At 35.9% G+C, this 25,992-nt stretch overlaps 6 protein-coding genes and 1 pseudogene across 6 annotated transcripts; 5 read left to right on the top strand and 2 right to left on the bottom strand.

Moving 5' to 3' along the window:
* The first annotated feature begins 4,971 nt into the window (after positions 1–4,971).
* On the top strand, positions 4,972–6,567 carry LOC143588018 (TATA-binding protein-associated factor BTAF1-like). Its single transcript, XM_077069139.1, has 6 exons — positions 4,972–5,103; positions 5,539–5,633; positions 5,741–5,958; positions 6,033–6,087; positions 6,166–6,247; positions 6,341–6,567. The coding sequence occupies exons 1-6, from the start codon at positions 5,052–5,054 to the stop codon at positions 6,565–6,567; spliced, it is 729 nt and encodes a 242-aa protein (XP_076925254.1). The 5' UTR covers positions 4,972–5,051.
* A 987-nt stretch (positions 6,568–7,554) lies between these two features.
* LOC143588008 (pectinesterase-like) lies at positions 7,555–10,836 on the top strand. The gene is made up of 2 exons (XM_077069129.1): positions 7,555–8,657; positions 9,982–10,836. The coding sequence occupies exons 1-2, from the start codon at positions 7,625–7,627 to the stop codon at positions 10,671–10,673; spliced, it is 1,725 nt and encodes a 574-aa protein (XP_076925244.1). The 5' UTR covers positions 7,555–7,624; the 3' UTR covers positions 10,674–10,836.
* Positions 10,837–13,217: 2,381 nt separating this feature from the next.
* LOC143588017 (pectinesterase 1 pseudogene) lies at positions 13,218–15,056 on the top strand (annotated as a pseudogene).
* A 674-nt stretch (positions 15,057–15,730) lies between these two features.
* LOC143588016 (alanine aminotransferase 1, mitochondrial-like) lies at positions 15,731–17,316 on the top strand. Its single transcript, XM_077069138.1, has 8 exons — positions 15,731–15,814; positions 15,971–16,021; positions 16,099–16,149; positions 16,228–16,293; positions 16,368–16,613; positions 16,684–16,794; positions 16,877–17,089; positions 17,161–17,316. Exons 1-8 carry the CDS (start codon positions 15,731–15,733, stop codon positions 17,314–17,316), a joined length of 978 nt encoding a protein of 325 aa, XP_076925253.1.
* On the top strand, positions 16,345–18,221 carry LOC143588028 (alanine aminotransferase 2-like). Its single transcript, XM_077069148.1, has 3 exons — positions 16,345–17,510; positions 17,603–17,677; positions 17,754–18,221. The coding sequence occupies exons 1-3, from the start codon at positions 17,391–17,393 to the stop codon at positions 17,964–17,966; spliced, it is 408 nt and encodes a 135-aa protein (XP_076925263.1). The 5' UTR covers positions 16,345–17,390; the 3' UTR covers positions 17,967–18,221.
* A 228-nt stretch (positions 18,222–18,449) lies between these two features.
* LOC143588026 (proteasome subunit alpha type-5) lies at positions 18,450–21,193 on the bottom strand. The gene is made up of 9 exons (XM_077069147.1): positions 21,150–21,193; positions 20,924–21,005; positions 20,751–20,831; positions 19,639–19,752; positions 19,459–19,560; positions 19,291–19,349; positions 19,096–19,198; positions 18,918–18,983; positions 18,450–18,791 (listed from the first exon to the last, which is right to left on the bottom strand). Exons 1-9 carry the CDS (start codon positions 21,161–21,163, stop codon positions 18,699–18,701), a joined length of 714 nt encoding a protein of 237 aa, XP_076925262.1. The 5' UTR covers positions 21,164–21,193; the 3' UTR covers positions 18,450–18,698.
* Positions 21,194–23,040: 1,847 nt separating this feature from the next.
* On the bottom strand, positions 23,041–24,791 carry LOC143588015 (uncharacterized). Its single transcript, XM_077069137.1, has 4 exons — positions 24,560–24,791; positions 24,047–24,482; positions 23,848–23,929; positions 23,041–23,262 (listed from the first exon to the last, which is right to left on the bottom strand). Exons 1-4 carry the CDS (start codon positions 24,789–24,791, stop codon positions 23,041–23,043), a joined length of 972 nt encoding a protein of 323 aa, XP_076925252.1.
* Positions 24,792–25,992: the final 1,201 nt, after the last annotated feature.

Here is a 25,992-nt window from a genome sequence, read left to right as displayed (position 1 = left end):
AATATTTCAAATAGCTTGTAGGCTTAAAGAAGAAATAAAAGTGAATAGCATACACAAAAGAACATTACTTTGAACAAAGACTCTTTGAATCAATTATATCCTTTCTTTTTCTTCTTTCCGGATGGCATCTTCTTCGCCACGATTTTCGTCATTCTATTTGTAGGTATTTCATTCTTTTGTATTCATATAATTAATTAATTAATTAATGTTTATGGTCTTTTAAAAGATGTCAAAATTAAAGAGAGGTGTACAATTTACCACATACAGATCCAAGAAATATTTATTTTATTGATAAAAAAGCTTATTGTCTAACCGTTGGTTTGATTATGATGGCGGATAATTATGTAGATGTAGCGATATAATTAGAAAATGTGGGTTTTAGTAGCTTTTGAAAGTATATATATTAACTATAAGGCTATGTAGTGGTTTTAACATATGATATATGTTAAAAGTGTTATTATGTCACTTTGACGTACTCGTCGAGGCTTCACTAAATCATCATTTTACTTTGGTGTAGTGGCTTTAACTAAAATTAAATTAAATAATAAAATATAAACATTGTGTTATGCTGTTTGGGGATGGACCCCATCTCCCACGCACCTCATTTTTGTTAAAGCTTTAGCGAAACAAACTTTGGTACCCTATGTGAACACCTATAGCATTGCTTGGGGCGTCAAAGTATGACGTAGCAAGGTTTTGACGTCTCAAAAATCAAAATTGCTCCACTGCAAACAGTTTAATCAATATTTTGTAAATTTAATTCCCTAATTTAACATTTTGTTTTTTTTTTAATTTTAAAACACTAAAATTCCATGGTAGGTATATTATTCAAATATGGATTTCCTATCAATGTCTATGTCAATTGATCACTTGCCACTTCATTGTAAATCGTTTGGATGTTTCTATGAAATACAATAGGGTGTAAATTTTGGTTAAAAAAAAAATTGATCACATAAGCTTGTTTTAAGAATTGTAATTTATGCATTTTTATATTAGTTTAAGATCAGCCGTGATCACTTTCAATTCAAAGAAATGATTTTAAAGTTGAAAATTTTGTTTTTTTCCGTATTATGCTTGGGATGATCCATTATATTATTGGCTTCCATGTGGAGGTGCTTCAATTAAATCATTAAATATTTGTTCAACGGTATGATCACAAGAGAGTTACAATGTAATAATATTCATCTTTAAATCGTTGAAATGGTAATTTGGTGTTTGTTAAATGGTGTCGGCTTATTTAGATTTTAGATGTGGAAGCTTTGAAAACTGATGTAAATTGTGAGACAAAATTCACTAAGTGAGTTGTTTTTTTTAGAGAGAAAAAAATGATAAACATGATGAACCTGAAATAAATATGATATATTTAGGATCGGGGTAAAAAAAATATTTCCGGTTATTAACTAACGTATATTTTCTTTACATATATTCATGTAATGTGAATTTCACGCGGAGGAGTTTAGCTTCCACACACACCACCCATAATAGATGCCCTACTATATGAGTTTCAATTAAAATCGAGAATAAACTAATTTTTCTTAACTGTGTTTAGATTCATACTCAGTAATTCATGTTGCCACCAAACTAATATCGTTGATTGGTTGGCACTGATTTTTATTAAATTCTTATAATATTTTTTTAGTCTCAATATAATTTAAGTATATTGACAACGTACATGTGATGAACGAGACTTATAATAGTATTTAGTTTGGTAAGGGGGAGTGATTGACGACAATTTAAAGGCATCTTGTCCCACGACTTGACCTTTATTCTTTTGTAAATCTTTTATCTAATTTGTAATCGCAATCATTTGTCAAATTATTGAAATTATGGTCAGATTAATGTATTTCTGTTTTATGGATTTAAAACATCTCATATGTATCATGCAAGTTCTGCTTATGATTGTATTGTGACCTCGTGACATGTCTGCTACATGGATCCATCATAAAGCCCACCCTAGCATTCATCATTCAAACATTCAGTCGTCCCTAACATTTGGTCCCTAACCTTTTGGATAGAGATGTCAATAAAACCTGAACCCGATGAAAAAACCCGAAATCTGAAACATTTGGGACATGTAATACCCATCTCGTTAGAGTATGGGACAAGTTTAAGATTACTTTAAAAATTTTCATGAGTTTGGGACGAGTTTAGGAATTGTGATATGCCAGATTACCCGACCCGATTATCAGATAACATAGCGCTACTTATTCGATTATATAACCGAGTAACTTCACATATAATATACCTTCAAAGTTATTATTTATTTTGTGGTGGATTTTTTTATATCTTTTGGTAGAATTGAATGTATCAAATGAAATTTGAAGAATTGCATATTCGTCAAAGAGTAAACTGCGGTTTTCGTCCATGTGGTTTGTCCAAAACTGCGATTTTTAGTCCAATAGTTTGAAATTTGTGATTTTCATCTCTATGATTTAATTTCACTTGCAATTAAATCCGATCTCACTAACCCCGTTAAGTCTGGCAGTTAAACCCATTAGCATGCCCCTCTAACACAAGGTGCACTTTTGTCTTTTTTTTTTCAAAATATACCCCAACCCTTCACGTGAAGGGGCTTGTGAATTCGGTCTAGGGTTTATTTGGGGGGGAAAATGACAAAATTGCCCCTCATGTGAGGAGTACGCTGATTGTTTAACGACCATACTTAACGTGGTTACATGATTTAGTTTAATTGCAAGTGAAACGAAACCACAAGAACGAAAATTGCAAATTTGAAACTATTGGACTAATATCGCAGATTTGGATAAACCACATGGACGAAAATCACAGTTCACTCTTCGTCAAAACTTGTTTATAACAATTTTGTTGTAATTCATTAGTTATTGGCAACATTTTAAGATAATTATTTTTTGCAATTGATTAATAGTTACTTTCCCGATTTAATTAACTATTTGTAAATTGTCAAAACCCGATAGACACCTGATGGGTTTTTTGTCGGGTCCACCCCATATACCATGTGTGGGTTTAGGAATGTCTAAACCCGACCCATTATCATCCCCTACTTTTGAAAAGACAACAAGGAAGGTTGCTAAGCATGAGGCAGCGTGTTTGGAGAATCAGCACGTGTTCATTCCATTTGCCTTCGACATATTTGGATCCCTAGCTCCCGAGGCGGTTCGCTTCTTGGAGCGGGTGCAGAAGGTGGTCCACAGTGACTCGCAGAGCCCGAAAAACCAAGGATTTATATTTAGTAGAATAGGCTTTGCGATTCAAAAGGGGATAACGGCGTAGCTTGTTGCTTGCTTACCCATTATCCAGATGTAACTCGGTTTGTGTTATATAAAATAAAGTTTCTAAAAGAAAAAGACAACTGGAATTTCAGGAGTGGAAGCGATTGAATGTTGAAGACTAGGGTGGGGTTGTTTAATAGTTTATCAAAAGATTTTTTTTCGTCGCTAACGTTTGGCCACAATTGTACTTTCATCCAAATAAGTATAAAAACAAAAATGCTCGTTTTAAATTTTGGTTATGAATTTATTTTAAGCAATGGATTACAAGAACAAAGCGCGTAGTCATTTGCATGTCACAATGGGAAAAGCAGCCGAAAACATCGTCTAGCTAGCTAGCGAAAAGCCGAATAACGATCATATGATTCCAGATCTTCGAAATGTAGTGGAGGGACCATTATTATTGTATTTAATTCGGATAAATGATCTACCTATCTATCTAATTGGCTATTTTTTTGATTTCAAAAGCTTCACCTAAAAATCACATGGGCCGACAAGAAAAAGAAGCGAATCAAACAAAGGGATAAATATGAAATGAGTACCCCTACCATATTTTGGCTCAATTAATGGACCGTTGTCTTTAATACTAGAAGATTTTAATAAATATATTTGACTCATAATTGCCACCCTAATTTCCTGTCAAACTACTCGTCAATAACATACTTCAAAACATCTCAAATGCTTAAACAAATATACAACTTAATGACCACATTGATAATTAATCATCATATGTCTTTTAAAATAAGAGAACTTTATTATTCGTGATTATTTTAACAGTTATTTGGATCATTCACTGACCATTGTATTAACTTGGAACTCTTATTTTGTAACAAGTGAGATCCTTCTATTTTTAAATAAAGTATTTGAGTATCTCATCTCAACCGCTTAGACTGAGGATCATTAGCATATTAATAACGATAACGAAGTTAAGAATTCATATTTTTTTAATAAATACAATACTAATTAGTATTTTTTTGTTTTATTTCTTTTAAAAAATATATATTAACCCTCTTAATATTAATAAACCCTAGGCATTAATATAAGGGGGTGTTTGGTAGAGGGAATTGAGGGGTGAGAAATGGAATTGGAAAGAATTCTCTTGTTTGTTTATGAAAGAAAGAGGTGAGAAATGGAAATAAACCATTTCCATTTCTCTGAATTTGTTTCTCTACAAAAAGCGGAGAATTGGATTTCCAGGTTTCATTTCTCAGCCTCACTCTCTCACGCCTCTCCCTGCCCGATCGACTTGCAGCCTGTAATCACCCACAAATCATCTCCAATCCAAGAACCGATCTCAGTTATCATCATCATAATAATAATAACCCGAAACCCTCATTCGTTCTTCATCTTCACCGTACAACACACACACACACCATCACCGTAACACACATCCGCCACGTCACCACGCCGATAACCGTCAATTGAATCGAATGCTTCACACTTAATATTATTATTATTATTATTAATTATTATTAGGTTTCTCAATTCCATTCACGAAAAAACCCTAAGGTACGTTCAATTTCTCTTATTTCTGTATATTACCATCACTGCTAACGATTCGATCGTTATAATAACGAAATTGTTAATAGTTATTGGATAATGCTGTGTATTGCTAGTGTAATTCGATTGGAATGTATTTATTATTATTATTTAGGTTTGGATGTTGATTTGTATATTTTTTTATAATTTTTGGTTGGTGTAGGATTGTGTATTGGTGAGAGGAATGAAATCATTTGACAGGATTGTGAAAGATTATTGTTTTTGGTAGAATGAGAAATGTTGTGAGTGGTATAATTATTAAGAGATATGGCACAGCAACAATCTTCTCGCCTCCAACGGTTGCTGACTTTACTCGAGAGTATCTTTTTATTGCAATCTTTCTTTTCTAGGCTTATTGTTGTTATTATCATTATTATATTGTAAATGCATATTTTGTGGGAAAACGGATGAGTTTTTAGCAATAAGTTTATAGTTTGGTTTCATAACCGACTTGCCTTTGAATTGTTTAAAAAGTGATTAGGTGCCATGCATGTATGCCTAATCATGCAATATGGGAGTTTAGTTGAAAAATCATTAATATATATAGTTTAGATGGATTTAGAGTGGTGATACTATCTGATGCAGCAGATTGACATAATTAACGGTTGGAACTTGAATGTCACAATTTGGATTTGGTATGAGAGAAGCAGCTTAATCTAGAGTTAGGTTAATATTAGCTTGAAATAAGGTAGAGTGAAAATGTGTACTTTTTCATGTTCATGCTGGCTACTTGTATTTCTTGACCGTTGTTAAGCTGGCTCGACACAAGCCACACGATTCACTGCAGCTCGCCAGATAGGGGAGATTGCAAAATTACATCCTCAAGATTTAAGCTCTTTGCTACGTAAGGTATGTATTACTGCATTGATTTATTTTAGTATTGTTTTTTAGTTTGGGACATATTATGGCGGTTGTGCATTCAAATTGGTTTGATTATTGCTTAATGCATTTTTCAGGTATCACAATATCTTCATAGCAAAAACTGGGATACCAGAGTTGCGGCGGCTCATGCCATTGGAGCAATTGCTGGATGTTTCAAGCATTTATCTATGACTGATCTCTTTAATCTTGTTGAGACAAAGATGAAGGAGGCTTGCATAAACTGTTCTGTTGAAGAGGTTGTTTTTTGGCCAACATCTCTCCCCAAAATAAGTGCTAGCACTTCATTCCAGAGGTTTTTCTTGGTCCCTTACGTACGCCCATTTTTTGCTCTGTTTCAGCTATTGATCTGACATTTTTTATTGACAGCTTTGAACTCTCTAAAGTGTTGGGACATGGGGCTCTTTTGGCTTCCAGAGGACAGGTACTGTATTTTTTTGAACTTTTAGCTTAGAGTCTTGTGGATATAGTTAATCTTGATATATTGATTATTCTGTTTTAGGAGTATGACCTTGCAAGTGATTCTGGCAGCAACTCGAAAGAAAGACTAGCCAAACAAAGGCAAAACCTAAAGCGGCGGATGGGTGAGTTGTAAATGTGCTATTACCCTTGGCTATATTTGCATCGTGAAATAATTTCTTTATTGAATTGCTTTAAACTTGTATGTCTGATAGCAGGTTTGGATGTGTGTGAGCTGTTTACGGATGTACAAGGTTTGATTGGAGACGAAGATCTTGTGATGCATAAACCTAATCCCGCTGGAAGCAGTGTACCATCTGATTTTTACCTACAAAGACCGGGGCGTAATGTCCAGCAGTTTGTTGTAGATGTGGTTCCTGGTTACAGATCAGAGGGGGAAAGTGCTCGTCAAAGAAACTCCTCAAAACTTAAGTGTTTGGAATGAATACGTGAAGGTATATTCTAAAAAATATATTTTTTAGATTTTAAAATTTTAGTCTAATTTATTTGTAATTGTCTTGTAGTCTCACAAAGGTGCTGTGAATTTTCGTGACAAGTCATTTCCTTTCTATGACAAATTGTGTACCATATTCGGTAAGGAGGTAGAAGCACGGATGTAGATGAGATATATCGAGAGTCTTGCAAAGATATCAAGGAAGTTTTGCTTCGATTTGGGGAGATGGTGGGTGAACAACTTAGCAAAGAAGGTATGGAGGCTCGTGAAATCTATGAAAAGGTTAGTGATGAGTTGAAAGCTTTACCAGGTATCACTATGAAAAAACGGTTCAAAGCAGCTCATTTGATTGGTAAAGATGTGGATCTAGGATGTTCTTTTCTTGCGTTGACAATAGAAGAGAAAATTGAGATGGTCGAGTTGTATACCGATGGTTCAATGGGATAGTTGTGTATGGTTGAAGTATATTTTGTATGTGAATTGGTTTTAACTATGGTTGATGTTTTTTGCTTAAAAACTATGTTTTGTATGTGAATTGGTTTGATCAATGCATATTTTGGTTGGAATTTATGCATCTTTTTATATGTTTTTTATTTTTAATAAATATTTGTTATGAAAAAAATACTTGTGCTAATGATAAAGTTGATATAAATTCTCTGTTTATTTTCTATGTACCAAACAAGAGAAATGGTTCTCAGCTATATTTCTCTACTGAAATCTCTGTACTACCAAACAGAACAGTCAATTCTCATTCTCCAGACCAATTCTCTTTCTCTGCAATTCCATTTCTCTACAATTCCATTCTCTGTACCAAACACCCTCTAAGAATTATTGTCGGTATTCTAATATAAGAAATGAACTAAAGCAATAATATAAAATAAATAAATAAATATATCATGAATTGAAAATTCTTGCTTTTAATTATTCGCAATCCGCAAATAAAAGGAACACATGCACTTGATCAATATCACCTCTGCCAAACATACATACTCCCTCCTAACCAATCCAATCCATTTCTTAATTACACCTAGCTAATAAAATTATAACCATGAGCCGAATCAAAGATTTGCTCGCCGGTAACAAAAGAAAAAAACTCTTCTTAATCGCTTTCGTTTCGATCCTGTTAGTCTCGGCTTTAATCGGCATCGTCGTCGGTGTCAAATCTCGTAACTCCGACTCCAACAACGCCAGCCCACGAAGCATCACTGCCTCCACAGCTCACGCCATCGTAAAATCCTCATGCAGCGCCACATTATACCCAGAGCTATGCTACTCTACCATCACGAGCCACCCGGATGTATCCAACAAAGTTAAATCCCAAAAGGACGTCATCGAGCTTGCGGTTAATATAACTAAAACTGCTGTTGAGAAGAACTACTTCCAGATAAAGAAGCTCACCACTCGCAAAGGCCTCACGCCTCGCGAGGTTGGCGCTCTTCATGATTGTCTGGAACTGGTGTCCGAAACGTTGGACGAGCTTCAAAAGGTGGAAAAGGATTTAGAAGAGTATCAAACCAAGAAGTCGTTGAAGCAGCATGCTAGCGATCTCAAGACGCTTATGAGCTCGGCGATCACTGACCAGGAAACGTGCCTTGACGGGTTCTCTCACGACGGTGCCGATAAAAAGGTTCGTAAAGAGCTCGAAAAAGGGCAGAAGAAGGTGGAGAAGATGTGTAGTAATGCATTGGCAATGATTTGTAATATGACCAACACGGATTTGGCGAATGAGGAGAAGCTGAATGGGAGAAAATTGAAAGAGGAAGAGAATTCGGAATGGCCCGAATGGTTATCGATTGGAGATAGGAAGTTGTTGCAGTCGGGGACGGTGACGCCCAACGTGGTGGTGGCTGCGGATGGGAGTGGGAACTACAAGACGGTGTCGGCTGCGGTGGCGGCCGCACCGTCAAAGAGCAGCTCAAGGTACGTGATTAGGATTAAGGCTGGGGTGTACCGGGAGAATGTGGACGTGCCGAAAGGGAAAACGAACATCATGTTTTTGGGAGATGGAAGGAAGAACACAATCATCATGGGTAGTCGGAGCGTAAAAGGAGGAAGCACCACCTTCGAGTCCGCCACCGTCGGTGAGCTCTTTATACCTCGTTTATTTTATTTAAAAAAAATTTGTAAGATTTACAAAATAGCATTGACTTTAAAAATTGTCAATCAATTAATGTTTGACATGTTTCCAATATCGATGCAATAGATTTCAAAATTATTCTCGGGTGATATAAATCTATTGCATCATGTCAAATTTTGATACGTGAAAACTTATATAAGAAAAAAAGAAAAAAGTAGAATAATGTTTTCAAGAAAGAAAGTTAAAACCTAAATCATTGATAAAAATCGGTTGATTTAATGATTTTTCCTTTATTTAATTCATTTTCCCCTAGTTTTCTAGCTAGAAAGAAACGACGGCTTATTGTGATTACAAATGAGAATATTATAATTGTTATGAAAAGTTATTATAAAAAGATGATTGTATATAGATGATACACTTGGGAATAAAAACGAAGTACATTCGCATTTCTTTTTTCCTTTTCTTAAATAAAAAAGTCTACAAGTAAGCAGTACAAAAAGTTGACAGCTATTTAAATTGTTTGTTATATATATATAATTAAGCTGACTTTACATAATTAAAAGCAATATTTTGGACAAAAGTAATCAAGTAACACACGAATATATAGACGATAGATATGATTACAAGCCTCATCGACGAGGACAAATTATAACATATACAAGTACTATTATTTTATACATGCTTCAAATGATCGTATTCCTTTCTTTATGTATTCTATTATTATTATTCTGACTGACTTTAAGGTTTGTTTATTTTAACTTTTAACTTATATAAAGGAATAACACATGCTAAATTATACTCGTATGTTCTTTGCACACCAGCATATCCGCATGCATGTTCTAAAAGCATATTTGAAAATGAAAATTATCCACTCATATCGTCTTTATGTATCATGTGTCTCTATAATGGACTCCACGTAAACTTTTACCTCCATCTCGCATTATTGGTACCGTCTCATATTTACAAAGTAAGTCCGTGATTGATAGATAAATAAAAAAAACACGGTATTTTAATTTAAAAAAAGAAAAAACATGGTTCATTGCACTTATGACATGATTTTGGTTTATAATTAAACTGAATCATCATAGTATATAAAATAGATTTTAGATTTGTTGAAATTTAAAACGACAAAAATCCGGATGAAGGTTACAGGAGAATGGAGATCCGCAATCAGCGTGTCTTTTGACTTTTAAAACTACTGGCAAAAAGCATTTCCTTAAATTAGCATTAACTTTGAGTTTTATAATTCGATTTAGATATCGATTAATTAGTTAATTTAATTTATTCGATTGTTATTCAATCAATAAATGTGTTTCGTGTTGTTGCAGCAATTGTAGGTGATGGGTTCTTGGCACGGGGTATAACGTTCCAAAACACGGCCGGTGCTTCAAATCACCAAGCCGTGGCACTTCGAGTAGGGTCCGATTTGTCAGCATTCTATCAATGTGACATGTTAGCGTATCAAGACACCCTTTACGTTCACAAAAACCGTCAGTTCTACATCAACTGCTTGGTTGTTGGTACTGTCGATTTCATTTTTGGGAATGCTGCCGCCGTTTTCCAAGATTGTGACATCCACGCACGCCGCCCCAATTCAGGTCAAAAGAATATGTTCACGGCACAAGGGCGCACTGACCCTAACCAGAACACTGGGATCGTGATTCAAAAGTGCAGGATAGGCGCCACTTCTGACCTCCAACCGGTGCAATCAAGTTTTCCAACGTATTTAGGACGACCGTGGAAGCAGTATTCGAGGAAGGTGGTGATGCAATCCACAATCAGCAATGTGGTCCAACCAGCTGGATGGTTCGAGTGGGATGGGAACTTTGCGCTCGACACATTATATTATGGTGAGTACCAGAACACTGGGGCCGGGGCCGGGACTTCGGGTAGAGTTAAATGGAAAGGGTTCAAGGTGATTACTAGTTCTACAGAGGCTCAAGGGTTCACCCCAGGAAACTTCATTGGTGGAGGTAGTTGGTTGAGAAGCACAGGCTTTCCATTTTCTCTTGGTTTGTAGATCGACTACATTAATTAATTAGTCAAGTGTTGGGTGCACCGAATGAATAATATGTGAAGGTCTTTTAAGGAGCATCACATCTTGTATGTGTTCATGTATTGTATTGTATTTGCTTTCTATGTATATCCAGGGTATTTATTTAAATATGTTTATCATAAAGCATGTAGCTACGATTTGATTAGACAATACACGTATTGTTTGTAATGATTTGTTTTATATATGAGACCGATCCACATGTTTTATTTAATATATCATGGACATAGGCATAGGTGCCAGTCCCAATCAATGTCACAAATCAATCTTCTCATGTACACCTTTTACCTCTAAGGACATATGTTATGGGTGTCGGGAGAAGATGTGGTGTATGACTATGAGATGACAAGTGCAGTAGTGTAGTGAACGTGAACACCATTCTAGCCCCTTTTATCTTGGCAAAAATGCGTGGTATTGATTAAAGTATGTTTGTTATAATGTAACTACAATTGGTTTAGACTTTAGATAATACACTTATTGTTTGTTAGTGACATGTTTTTTTATATGTGTGACCGATCGAGAGATCACCTAAGATATTAACAAAGGGTAGTGTCTTTCTTATATCATTGATCTAGGAGCAGGTGCCAATCCCAATCAATATCATGCATCAATCTTTTCATGTACCTTTTAAATCTTAGGTAATATATTATGTGTGTGTGTGTTGGGAAGGGACAAGGCGTTGTGTATGAGATGACAAGTGATGTGGTGTGGCAACCCCCCCGCCCCCCTTTCTCTTTTAACGTCGGCAAATATGCATGATGGATTGACCAACAACACGCTCGTCGCACATTCATTTTGAAGGTTTTAGATGATGTGGTACCAAGTGGACATTTTATTTTTATTTGTGTAAAAAAAATCTTTGTAAAAAGTGATTAACATGCATAACAAAGGTTGAGTGGTGACAAAAGAGTGGTGATTCAACACTAATTAAGATTAAAGTAATTGATGAATGATGTATAAGCCAACTATGCTATTTATAAGTGAGAAAAAAAATGCTAGTGTTTTGAATCATTACATTGTATATATGAACTGGAACATTTCTAGAACGACCAAAAACTACTTCCAGTTTTATAGATTTGTCACAAAACTTTTGTATATAATTTTAAGTTTATAGTTTGACCACAAAAGTTTTCTACTATGAAGTTTGTGATTTTTTATTTCATAAAAAGCTACTTATGAATACAGTTTTCATTTATTAAAACTTGACCACAAAACTTATGTGTTCTTAAATAAATCTAAATAATAAGAAATTTTGTTAATCCAAATAAATCTAAAAAGTCTCAACAATTATTTCAAAGTGAAGTAATAAGCTAATTTTAGTTTTCATGTTGCAATAAATTATGGCCCCGTTTCTCTGGTGTAGTGTAGCTTCTCATAAGGCTATATTGTATTTATGACTTGATGGGCTTAACCAATGTATTTTCTACTTAGGGCTTGGTACGCCCACATCTTATATTGTAACTGGGCTTCTAGTCTAATATATAGCCATAGAGAGGTGAACATCGGAAACGATTTGCGAACCAAACCAAGTTCTAATTTCTAAACACGAACCGAAACCAAATCAATTTCGATATGACAAAACTCAGTTTGTAGAGGCGGTCTTTTTGTACCCAGCTTAAATTAGAAAGTTTATAGCTATTTGAATATTTTAACATACAATTAGAAAACAACACCTATATAGATGTTTCTAGTCGGTCTTTTTTGGCTATTTATTCATCTAGTTGTTGGTATATATAGGTACCGGATGAAACCTATGTGAGACCAATACACACTTAGTAAGTGTGAAAGACGGAGTTACTCATGCTAGATATGTTTAAACTATAATAAACTAAAAGATAACGACACGAAATTTTTATTCATGTATTATTCTCAGTCGCAGTTCATTTTATTGTATTGGAATGTTTTATGATTCCTTGACTCATAACATGAGTTTGGCCATTAATATACAATTGGTTACGGTCATTTTCACCTACGTAGCGTAGCTACAACTTATTTGTCCCATGTTATTAAGGGCATGTTTGGGATTGCTTCTTTAAAATGCTTATTGTTTTTGAGAAGGCAAAATGTTCAAAATGCCCATTCAAAAGCACCTAAAAATACCAAATTGGTGCTTTGGTGCTTTTAGATGCTTTTGAAGGGGCATTTTGAACATTTTATCTCTCCAAAAAGCAATAAACATTTAAAAAAAGCAATCTCAAACATCCTCTAAGAATTGATATGAAAACGCATTACGCGGTTGCATTTGGATACCATATTTACAAACTGTCAGAAGATAATATAATCGGCCGGTTTTCCACTCGCACATAATTTATATATATTTATTATAATAATATATCACCTTACAACTTAATTTGCATACAAGGTCAAAGGACAAAAATTGTCTATTCACAGTAGCCTCGTTGAACAATTCCGGACACATATATAAATGAGCAATCGTAACGCTTAAAAACCCATACTAACTAACTAACTAAATAAATTTCATTGTTTCATCACTTCCACCATTACGTACCAATGGCTTACGAAAAGTTCCATCAGGCAGCTTTCCATCGCAAATCACGTAAGCGCATAGTCATTATCCTCGTTTCAACCGTCCTCCTCCTTGCCGTAATCATTGGAGCCGTCGCTGGAACCGTCATTCACAAACGCAATAACAATAATAATATACAAACACAAACACCTAGCTCACCCGCTCAGTCCATCAAGGCCGTTTGTACCCAGACTCAGTATCCAGAATCCTGTTACTCTAGCCTTTCCAAATCCAACTCCACCGACCCCAAAGACCTGTTTAAGCTCTCGTTACAAGTCGCATTGAATTCACTCTCCGCTCTGTCTTCCTTGCCCGAAACTTTGATCAAGACTACTAATAATGCCAATGATAAGGAGGCGTTAAAGGTATGCACGACCGTGCTAGACGAAGCCGTTGAGAATCTCCAAGATTCCATTTCCTCAACACAAGACAATGACAAGTTGTTGAAACTCAACGACTTGCAAACGTGGCTGAGCGCGGCCTTAACCAACCAGGAAACATGTCTGGATTCTCTAGAAGAAATGGATTCAAAGTTTCTAACACAAATGAAGTCTCAAATGCGTAATTCGACCGAGTACACAAGCAACAGTTTGGCTATAGTGTCCAAAATATTTCGTAAGTTATTAACGGAAATTAAAGTAGAGTTTCCGCACAGGAGGCTGCTGCTTCAAGAAGACAAGCCTAGGCCGAATGTGACGGTGGCTAAGGACGGAAGTGGAGATGTGATGACGATCAACGATGCGATTGAGATGATCCCAATGAAGAGCAAGGACAGGTTCGTTATATACATCAAGGAAGGAGAGTATCTAGAGAATGTTGTCTTGAGCAAGTCGTATTGGAATGTCATGGTTTACGGCGATGGCATGAATAAAACCATTGTTTCTGGTAGCTTAAATAAAGTCGATGGAGTCGCCACCTTCAAGTCTGCAACGTTCGGTATATAACCAACAATCTTCCATCTCATAACTACACTTAAATAAATGATGATTTTTCATTCCTTTGTTTAAAGATAGTGTTTACATCGATACATACATAAAGCAAATTAACTAAATTGAAATGAAGCAAAATACTTATTTTCCGAATGAATAAATGAATAGGTGTATCAGGAAAAGGGTTCATAGCAATGGACATAGGATTCAAGAACACAGCAGGTGGAATCAAAGAACAAGCAGTTGCAATGAGATCAAGTTCAGATTTTTCAGTCTTCTACAGATGTTCCTTTGATGCCTTCCAAGACACCCTTTATCCACACAGTAACCGTCAGTTTTACCGCGACTGCACCATCACTGGCACCGTGGACTTCATCTTCGGGGACTCCTCAGTGGTCTTGCAAAACTGCAAGATTATGCCTCGGCAACCATTACCTAAGCAGTTTGTAACCATCACAGCTCAAGGGAAAAAAGATCCTAATGAAAACACTGGCATTTCGATTCAGAACTGTGAGATAACGCCTCTAGACAATGACAATCTTACAGCCCTGACGTACCTGGGCAGGCCGTGGAAGGACTACTCGACGACTGTGGTCATGCAGTCGAGTATCGGCGGGTTTTTGCATCCGTTGGGTTGGGCAGAATGGGACCAGGGTGTGGAACCACCTTCGACTATATTCTATGGTGAGTACCGGAACACTGGCCCTGGGTCCACGACTGATGAACGGGTTAACTGGCCGGGTTATAAGCCAACGTTAACGAGTGCCCAAGCGGCTAAATTCAATGTTGGATCTTTCATTGATGGATCAACTTGGTTACCTAAAACACAAGTGACATTTGATTCCACTTGATTGATGTTCAAGATAACTGTTAACTAAACAATCCTTTTAATGTTGTATTTATTTTCTTGTTAATTTTATTTTGTGAGGAATGCTACATGTTTCTGTTTATAGCAATATGTGTGTTTAAAAGAAAGAAACATATGAACTTTATTTGCTGGAAGAATAATTTTAGTTTTTTCTTTAAAAATTTGTTAAAAAGGTTAGAAAATTGATGGCAAATTGTGAAGGGCATACATATATAACGGAATCAACTTAAACTGAATGACCAAGCCCAACCACATGCATAATTTAAATTGATCACCCTTCATGTTATGCATCTATTATAGTCATCACCCTTTTCTTTCAACAATATTCATTTAAAGTTTTAAAGCATCATAATGTCAACTAAAATTAAGAGATTCATAGTCTAACATTGAGTTTTTAGTAACCATTATTTCTTAATATTGAAAAGGTAAAAGTGCAAAGGGATATCTTGTTAAATGTGAGAAAGGTTAAGGGTAGAAATTGAAATAACGAAGAGCGAATCAGAGTTTGAATTGGGGTGGTGTTTGAAAGCGAAAGCAAAAGCACGCATTGGATTGTTGGTGTCTCCAAATGCGGAAATTCGTGGGTGAAAGAGCAAAAAGGTTGATCCCTACCGTTGTGAAATTGAATCCTTATCATACAACAACATTTTCCTCTTCAAATACTAAATCGCGGCGTTCGTCCTTTCGTTCTTACACAATCATGGCTTCAAATGTTGCAACACCACCTGTTACCGTTGATTCCCTCAATCCTAAGGTTGCATGCATTTTGTTAGCTGTTAAGTCTGTTTTTTTCTGTCTTATTGTCGTTTTGTTTAACGATTTAAGAAAGATACATTTAAGATCACAAGGCATATAATATTAGATGGTTAATAGTAACTAGTACTTGGTAGAATTTTGAGTACGTTGTAACTTACAGATGAGATCTTGCTCATATTTATAGGTATTAAAATGTGAATATGCTGTTCGTGGTGAGATCGTCTCTTTGGCTCAGGTAATTGCATCAGCTAAAATATTGATACAATGAGTGTTCAGTCTATGAATAAATCTTGTTATGTTTGATTCCCGCAGAAATTACAACAAGACTTGCAAGCAAATCCAGGTGATCATCCTTTTCAGGAGGTATAACTTGACGCATGCTTTATATATTATTATTTACATTGATGGCAATATTACCTACCTATTCCTCATCTTTGGCAGATACTTTACTGTAATATTGGAAATCCACAGTCACTTGGTCAAAAGCCGATAACTTTCTTCCGAGAGGTTGGGATGCTGCAACTTTACTGTCATGATAAGTAATCGGCACTACTCATGTGTGTTATGTTATGTTATCCCAGGTTCTCGCATTATGTGATCACCCTGCCTTAATGGACAAGAAGGAAACAAACACTTTGTTTAGTGCAGATTCCATAAAACGAGCATTAATGATCTTGGATCAAATGCCTGGAAGAGCTACTGGTGCATATAGTCACAGTCAGGGAATTAAAGGATTGCGCGACACCATAGCCGCTGGTATTGAAGAACGTGATGGTTTTCCTGCCGATCCAAATGATATCTTCTTGACAGACGGTGCAAGTCCAGGGGTAAAATTGTAGTGTTTGATGTAAAATGTCATTTTAAAACAGTAAATTTGATCATTTTCCTTTTTACCAGGTCCATATGATGATGCAGTTGTTAATAAGATCAGATAATGATGGAATATTATGTCCCATTCCTCAGTATCCGCTTTACTCGGCTTCCATTGCCCTTCATGGTGGCACCCTTGTATGTCTAGTTATTATTTATCACTTTACTAAAAGTTATATCATAAATGTTATTATTCTAACTTGCTTTGCGGATGTTTCAGGTTCGTTATTATCTCGATGAAGCAACAGGGTGGGGACTTGAGATCTCTGAACTGAAGAAGCAGTTGGAAGCTGCCAGACAAAATGGTATTACCGTTAGAGCGTTGGTTGTAATTAATCCCGGGAACCCAACGGGGCAGGTTCTTGCTGAGGAAAACCAACGACAGATCGTCGAATTCTGCAAGAAAGAAGGTCTGGTTCTTTTAGCAGATGAGGTAAACAATCTATCCTTGCATTGCATATCATATCATGGACACTGTTACTAATATGATATACATAAACACAGGTATACCAGGAGAACGTTTACGCACCGGACAAGAAATTTCATTCGTTTAAAAAGGTATGCCGTTCTATGGGATATGGTGACAAGGATATCCCCTTGGTTTCTTTTCAGTCGGTGTCTAAAGGTATACTAGCTAGTTCTTTAAATTGTTGGAACTAGAAGTAAAATATAAAATAAACAATGTCTTGTAATTTTCAGGATATCATGGTGAGTGTGGGAAAAGAGGTGGTTACATGGAGATAACCGGTTTTGATTCCGATGTTAGGGGACAATTTTACAAGGTGGCATCTGTGAATCTTTGTTCAAATATTTCTGGTCAAATTCTTTCAAGCCTTGTCATGAGCCCTCCTAAGGTATACATACTTATTGCCAATACATGAAAAGATTCAGTGGCATATTTTGAGGTTTATGTAATGATAATATATTAATATATGCATGCTTGCAGGTTGGAGATAAATCCTATGATGGATATTTGTCTGAGAGAGATGGAATCCTGAAATCACTGGCGAGACGTGCGAAGGTCAGTTGAAATTACGAAACTTGGATTTGGAAATAGTTGAAGCTTGAATTAAGTTGTTTTTTTTAACTGTTGATAGACGTTGGAAGATGCATTTAACAACTTGAAGGGTGTTACTTGCAACAAAGCAGAGGGAGCAATGTACCTTTTTCCACGGATTGATCTGCCAAAGAAAGCCATAAAAGCAGCAGAAGATGCTAACAAAGCACCAGACGCTTACTACGCTATCCGTCTACTTAATGCCACTGGGATTGTTGTGGTTCCAGGAAGTGGTTTCGGTCAGGTTAGATAGTTACACAAATCCGTCTTTTAGTTGGTTGTTATTTCATGCTACTAATGGTGGGTGTTCAGGTCCCGGGAACGTGGCATTTTAGGTGCACAATATTGCCTCAGGAGGACAAGATTCCAGCCATAGTTTCACGGTTGTCAGACTTCCACTCGAAGTTCATGAATGAGTTCCGTGATTAGAGTCGAGAGAAGATGGTTGCCTTTGCGAATAAGTTACTCAAGAGGAACGTTGTGTTTTACTAATCTATTTCTTGAATGATTTACATGTTTCGGACCAGATGGCAACATACTGTTAAGTGTTAAGATATATCCAAAAATATTTTTTGATGAATCCAATAACATTCCATCCTTCTTACTATTTGGACATATTCTTGTTATTCTGCAATTTTTTTTCAAGCAATTAACTTCAAAAGGCAACATTTTCACCAGAGTACTAATTTTCTCATCAAACACCCATATCTACACTATATACAGATAGATATATTACACGCTAGACGGGAGACAAAATAGATAATGAAGTGGGTGATGGCAACGAAACAAGGGTCTATAAAAGTTGGACATAATCTCATAGAAACTACTTGGCTTGTTGAAACATAAGTTCTAGGGCCCAGGCCTCCACCAATAAGCATAACAAGGGCCTTGTGTTCAAATACCAAAGGGAAGCAGGATAAAATTTCAACAATTTAGTACAAAACAAACAGAGACCGTCTACGATTGATCAAATAAGACTCTTGTTTTATAGGCGACTGATAACAGCTTCAACCTCAGCTGGGGTGTACAAGTGATAAGTAGGTGCAACCTTCGCAATATCCACATTATTGGGAGTCACCTGAGCTCAGGAACACAGAAAATGTTCAGTGCTAACACAATATAATCATAATCAAATTGAATAATGAATATTAACAAATCACTGATAAAAAAATATATAAGGTTCTAAGCTAGGCTAAAAACTGACCTTTTCTTCCATAACTTGTTTCAAGATGGAAAGAGCAATTGTTTCAGCTTCTTTCAGAGTCAGGTCCTGAAAACATCCATAAATGCAAACACCATAAGCAATTAATACTTCTTAATTACTAACCAAAAAAAATTCATTTTGCGTAGACGTGCTGATAGAAATGAACATTGTATAAGACCTTGTTAAATTGCTCCTGCAGAGAACTGTCAGCACCTTCAGATCCTGAGCCAATAGCTTTTGCATTGCATTGCCAAAATGTGCCTGATGGATCCGTGTAGTATCTGTATATAATTTAAAAAAAAAACTTATACTCTTCTCTTTTCTTTCATGTTATTATAGATTACTAACATGAAGATATAATGTTGATACTTACAGACTAGGACCATTTTCATCATGGCCCGCAATAAGAAGAGAGACACCAAATGGTCGAGACTGCAAAAAGATAGAAATTTTAAAGATTGATACTTACAGAATTGGAGTATTTCAATAATCATAACCGTATACAAACAATAGTTTAAAGATGGTATAGTTAGTAGCTAACCATAGATTCTTCATCTCCCTCACCAAAGCGCAGTGCCAGATCACACAGAGCTTGGGTAGTGGACTCCACAGTCATCGGCTCACCATATGAAAACCTATGATTCTATAATGAGAGAACAAAATCATTATTAATGAAAAACTTATTCCACGTAAATAAAATTGTGGATGATGTTAGTGTCACCTGAGTCTCAACTCGTGCATGTTCAACGAGTGTACGGGCATCTGCAATTAATCCACTCATGGCACAGCCAATGTGCTCGTCAATTTCCATGATTTTCTCAACACTGCTAGGCTCCTGCAATGAGTGATTTTCTCATCAATGTCCATTATTGGCTCACTAGGAATAAGTTTCTACAGTGACCATATGAAAAAAATGCCACATTCCCATTACAAATGCAGTATTAACGTTTTGGTTTGTATCCAACAGTAATACCAATCCATGACCCGATGGACCCTTAATAAATTCAAAATTAGATCCTGTTGATTTTTCATAAACACAAAAGACTAAAGTCTGGCTGCAAAATGTGGTATGTTTCCTTTCAACTATTCTATGTATTTTCTATCAAAAACTTTCACCACAATTCATTGTAGAGTTGAAAAGCAAGTCTTTTGCTAATACGATCTATTGTCTTCCACTTTCAAAAAGCACCAGAAACTAAGGAGCGAACCAAATTGTTGTGAATTATTATTCCCTAATTGAAGTATTGCTCTCCATACCTCCACATTCTGGAAAGTAAAAGTACTAACCACAACCCACAGGCAGAGTAGAATATAGCAGGCAATATCCTACTTAAAGTGTGGATCTGATTAATACTAAAATGTAAATACAAAAAAACCGTATCCACTTGAAAAAATGATATTCCCTAGCATATTAAAAAATATTCCCTAGCATATTAAAAAAAACATTTCAGAATAGCCACATCAAGCGGACAGCAGCAACAATGTAGAAAAGAAATTTGTTCTGTGTAAAGAATACTAGGTAAGCTCATGAGGACAAATAACCCGCACAAATACAATTTTATGAGGTTTGAACACAACCCCACACTATGGTTGTGAGGAGACGGTGTATATAACTGTTTGATCATTCTAAAATACTATTAGTGATAATAAAGCACAAATTTCCATCAACCACTACGCCCAAGATACATGATTAGATAAATTCACGAAATAACCACAAAGAAACTAATTACAAAAATGACCGAAAACATATAGTATGAACAAAGATAGATGTGCCAAAATGATTAAAAGCCTACAACACTAGTGATGAAGCTCAAAGACACATAAACAACATACCAAGAGTGGCGAGGTAATACGTTTCTCGACAGCAAGAACAACTCCTTCCTTGGTCTTCAACCCGATGGCCGTAGAACCCAACTGCAGCACACAGACACATACAATGGTCATTTGATGGATAAGATAAAAAGTAATTTTGTTTTGAAAATAACATAGAATAGAAAGCAGCTGACCTTGATGGCCTCAATAGCATATTCAACCTGAAACAACCTTCCTTCTGGAGAGAAGGTGTTCACACCCCTATCATACTCAGTCCTATACATACATATATATATATATATATATATATATATATATATATATATATATATATATATATAATACATCACCTTTATCAATACACACTGACTGAATCAATCAATCAATCAACACAGATTCTAATCAAATGCATTTACTTACCTCGTTAGAAACATCTTCCTTCGATTTGATTGAATTTAACAGATAGCATACACACATAATTAGGGTTTAAATTGATAACTAGAAGCATAACATAACTGAATTAATGAACACGTACCAATTGCCAATTGATGATGATGAATTTGTTAGCTCCGATTAGATTATTATTAGTATTTATGGCTTGGCTTTATGCAACCTTCTTGCAAAACAAGCCACCACTGGGTTCGTTCTTTTTCGTTAATTAGACCGGGTCCAAATTCGGATCAGCTTTTTTTACCCGAACCAAACCAAACCAAACCAAACTAAACTGGGTTGGATTAGCCCATTTAATCAATTTCATTTAAGAAATAAGCTTGTGGGCCCACGATTCACTTCATTACAATTTTTTTTATTTGCCAGGGCTGAGCCTGAATCACGTTCAAGGCGGAATAAGAAACCTATCAGTAGTGCAGACATAATAAACAGGTCCCATATGCCAACGGCATGTGTCTCTACTAGCAACTCATCCTATGTGTGGAAACTAGAACGGGGTAACCACAATCTATTCATTAAATTCTCACGTTCCTTTTATTCTCTCAATAACAATCGCTTATTTTCACGTCAAATGGTAGTCAGAGAAAAGACATTCCTCTCTCTCTCAGACGAGCCTAATCAGTGTTATGTTTTGTATGTTAACAAGTTTCGCTAGCCAGATTGTCTATACGCAAAACCGATTGAATCTAGTAACCTCTGAGGTGCTAATTCTTGAAGCTTCGAATACGTTTATGCTTAAAATTTTCTTTGATTTTAATGGCATGATTGATATGTTTGGTTGTTATTGGATTTATTTATTTACAAATGTAACTAATAATAAACTTACTGGTATATTTGTTCAATTTGAAACTAGTCAATAACTATTGCATAACACTACTCACGTATGACAAGTATAAAGATTATTATTTTATACTATTTCGTTGTGTAAGTCAGAAACCCGTGAATCTTGTTATTTGAACAGAGAGAAACCATGTGCTACACTACACAGTGGCAGTGTAATAATAGTTAGGAGACTATTATTATTTACCAGCTCAGTCCCAGACTGTGCTACAAGATCATGGGTTTCACCATGTATTTTATGGGTAAAACTTTGAACTCAATTAACTTCTTATCTAGTCTAGTACACTACAGTACAGTCCAGGACACATGTACTAATCTAATCTGACACATATATAAAGAATAAGGATTTCAACTACTTATACATTCTGCACCAATACCTGTACATGAATTGACTACACTACACATCTTACTTTTATTGGGTTTCCACACAAATTCCCAAAATAGCCCAATTATAGTTAATGTTTCCAAGTTTATCTCTCATAATTCAAGTTTTCAATTTTATTCCTTTGAAATCTTGTCGCCGACGACATGATAGCGAACACCAACGACATGATAGCGAAAACCGACGATGCGTTACCTAAACAAATAGGATAACGACACGTGGCCGGAATCTGTGTTGATGATGCGTTATGTTGCTAACGTAGGGTAGCGGCGATGCGTTATGTTGCTAACGTAGGGTAGCGGCGATGCGTTATCACTAACGCATCGTGTAACCCTTGTGTAACAAGGTAGCAACAACATAACGCATCGTCGACGACCTATTCCGGCCATGTGTCGTTATCCTATTTGTTTCAGTATCGCATCGTCGGTGTTCGCTATCATGTCGTCGGCGACGAGATAACAAATGGACAAAGTTGAAAACTTCAATTATTGGAGATAATCTTGGAAACACATTCTTTAAATGGACTATTATGGGAATTTTCCCCTACTTTTATTGCAATTTCACTAACTTTGAACACTTGTTTTTCTTTGAACTTGAATATTAATTCATGGCATCCAAAAGGTACAAATATAAAACTAGTTAAAATTTTCTTTTAACCGTTTGGCTACATGGAAAGCAAGTACAAGAGGTAGAAAAATGCAAGCTTTCATTGAGGTCCTTTGACTTCTTTGTTGACTTTGGAGGTTGCATGTTGTGCTCATATTGGGCTGCTGCTCTCATTTCTTCAGCTTTTCTATGAACACTTGTCATCCTCTTCATCATCTTCTCCTCAAATTTTGATCTCATTTTCTGAATCTTTACCTATAAGTAAAGTTCAAATCCACTAACCCATATCAATTACATATTTAAAATACTAGTTTAAATTCAGTCAAACAGCTTTAATCATCTAAACAGCAACTAAGAATAAGTTTCTTTAAAGTACCAAATAAGGACATGGTTGCTATTATTATTATTACATTAAAACACAATAAACAAGAAACCAAGAAAGTGGCTTTTGTTTGTTTGCATATACCTTTGGAAGTGTAATAGCTTGGGGATTGATATCCACGTTTGAGTTTTGAGTTCCCAAGATACAATATTTTAAGCATGTTCACATGGGTTTGGAAAGTAGCTAGCATAAAGTTTAAAAAATAAAATCTTGTACTAGCATGCATATTCATATTCCATAGAAGCAAGCAAGAAAGAAAGTGGTGAAGGGCTCAATGTACTTGGGACAAAGCCCTCCAACTGTGGTCAACAGTGGGTGCATTTAGACAAACTTTCCCAGCCACCAACACCAAAATAATAATTATATTACGTTGATTAAATAAATAGGGTCTTTGAGATTGCTTATTTTATCGTTAAGGAATTATAAGCACCCCTAAAGTGATGTTTAATTTTAGGTACCTCTAGCTTTTTTGACTCGGCTTCTGCTTTAGCATTTTGGAGGTTTACCCAAGCTTCAATTTTTGCTTCTTCTCTTTGGTACCTACATTACACATGAGAACACTAATTAATTCAGTTTAATTTTTTAGTTTCCATCTTCAAATAATAATATTACAATTCCAAAAACAAACTAAGTTAGGGAAAAAAGAAAACATGTTACCTTTGGTGGGATCTAGCTGTTTGTTCTTGTTTCCAAGCACAAGGTGGAATGGTTTTTGGACATTCATCATTATTATTATTATTATTATTATTAATCTCAAAATGTCTCAAACTCTTGGACACATCTTCTTCCTCCTCCTCCCTAGAGGTCCAGTTGCAATGACCAGTACCCGGTTGTAACTTAGCTAAATGGCATTCTTGTAACTCCAAGGAGGTATTCGTTAATAATGCTAATGGACCTGACATGCTTGCAGGTGTGGTGTGTCGTGGCGGAGACACACTCTTGTACGGCGTGGGACATGACCCCTCTTTAACTTCTTCATCAACAACCATTTCCGTGGATACATCTTTCAATACGAATCCTTGGTTTATTGGCACCACACATTTGAATCTTGAAAACTGGTTGTCTTGTGCTTCTTCAGCATTTGTTAATTTATCTGCCAACAAAGACATATTTCAAGAATTATATATGACCATAATATAACATATCTAAGTAAGATGAATTAGTGGCAACCTTTTAGAAGTATGTCAGGCGGATCATTGAAAGGTTGGTCCTCGGTGAATATTGGTTTATGGTGATGTTGGTGTTTGGAGACATGAGCAGGTGGGCCACTAATAAGCCACTTCTGGGCATCATCCCATTTCGAAGGGAAGTTCTTTCTTGAACCAGCACCAACACTAAAGCTAAAAACGGGTCGACCCGGTGTGGCTGGAGCTTCAACCACATTATTATTAGTCTTTGCCATAGAAAATTTGTGATGGTAATATATTACCTTTACCTTTACCTTTACCTTTACCTCCTCTTCTCAAGAAGGGAAAGATGGTGAATTGAATGAAGGTGGTTGGTTGGATTGGATATATATGTGTTTTGAGATGAATAATTAATAACAATAAATAATGAAGAGAAGAGGTTAGGACAGGTTAGTAGGCGTGGTGAACAGAGTTGAGTATAGTATAGACTTCAGAGGATACTGTTGTGCTGGAAAACAAACAAGGAAAGGAATCTGTTCTAGCTATATATAATATGGCATTGAAGGTGCTCTTTTTATGTTTGAAATTGGATAATAATAATAATAATAATATGGTCCACGGGTCAATGGAACACACATCGTGTATCTATAAAAACACACATGACAGACAGACACCTTCGTCAAGAAAACAAAACTAGACTCTACCCTATGCTCTCTCTACCACTTACAATTGGAGATGGAAGTGACCGGTGAGGAAGCCAACAAAATTTAATTGTTTCTATCGAGTCTACTAAACTTCCTTTTCAAAGTGCGGGGACCACCCGAGTCAGCTCGAGAAGTCCGCGCAACCCGACCGACTCAAGTGGTATGCCCCTATCTTCCGACTTATTCGATTCTAGCGGTATTGAATTTACGTCCAAAGTGTTTGTTTGTTGCGGTCGAACTTGAACATATGGCATGATCCAAGAAAAGATATGTACCACATCGTGAATTGGCACATCAAGTTCTTTGAATGATTATTTAATCAAAGACCCAAAGTAAGATGCCGAGATGTTCAGAATGAGATTTCATTTGCCTAGAAAAGATTATTTTTACAAATTGTTGGGGAAATCAAGACCAACTTTGAATGGTTTCAAAAAGCTTACGACATGAGGTCTAACTAGAGTTTCATAGCGTTACAAAAATACATATCGACGGTTTGGTAGCGCGCAACCGGTAATCCTCATGATCAATACGATGAATATTTAGCCATGTCCAAAAGGATTGCCTAAAATACTTTTGCAATTCGATTATTAAGTTATACGGAAAGAGTTCTTACGTAGGTCAACTATCCAGGACGTTGCAATCTTTTACAACGTAGCATCAACTATGTAAAACTGGTGCAATACCAATTTGAAGGACCCGAATGGTTAGTATGAAAAGCATACGAGTGGTACGGGATATTTGTTTGGATGAGATCTATAATTCATTGACCAAG

This window comes from Bidens hawaiensis, unplaced genomic scaffold (genome assembly GCF_021521415.1).
Source record: "Bidens hawaiensis isolate Kalapana, Puna unplaced genomic scaffold, B.hawaiensis_p1.1 tig00035949_1, whole genome shotgun sequence".
NCBI lineage: Eukaryota > Viridiplantae > Streptophyta > Magnoliopsida > Asterales > Asteraceae > Bidens > Bidens hawaiensis.
Note: the sequence above shows the minus strand (reverse complement) of the source record. Positions and strands in the feature narration are given on the sequence as shown.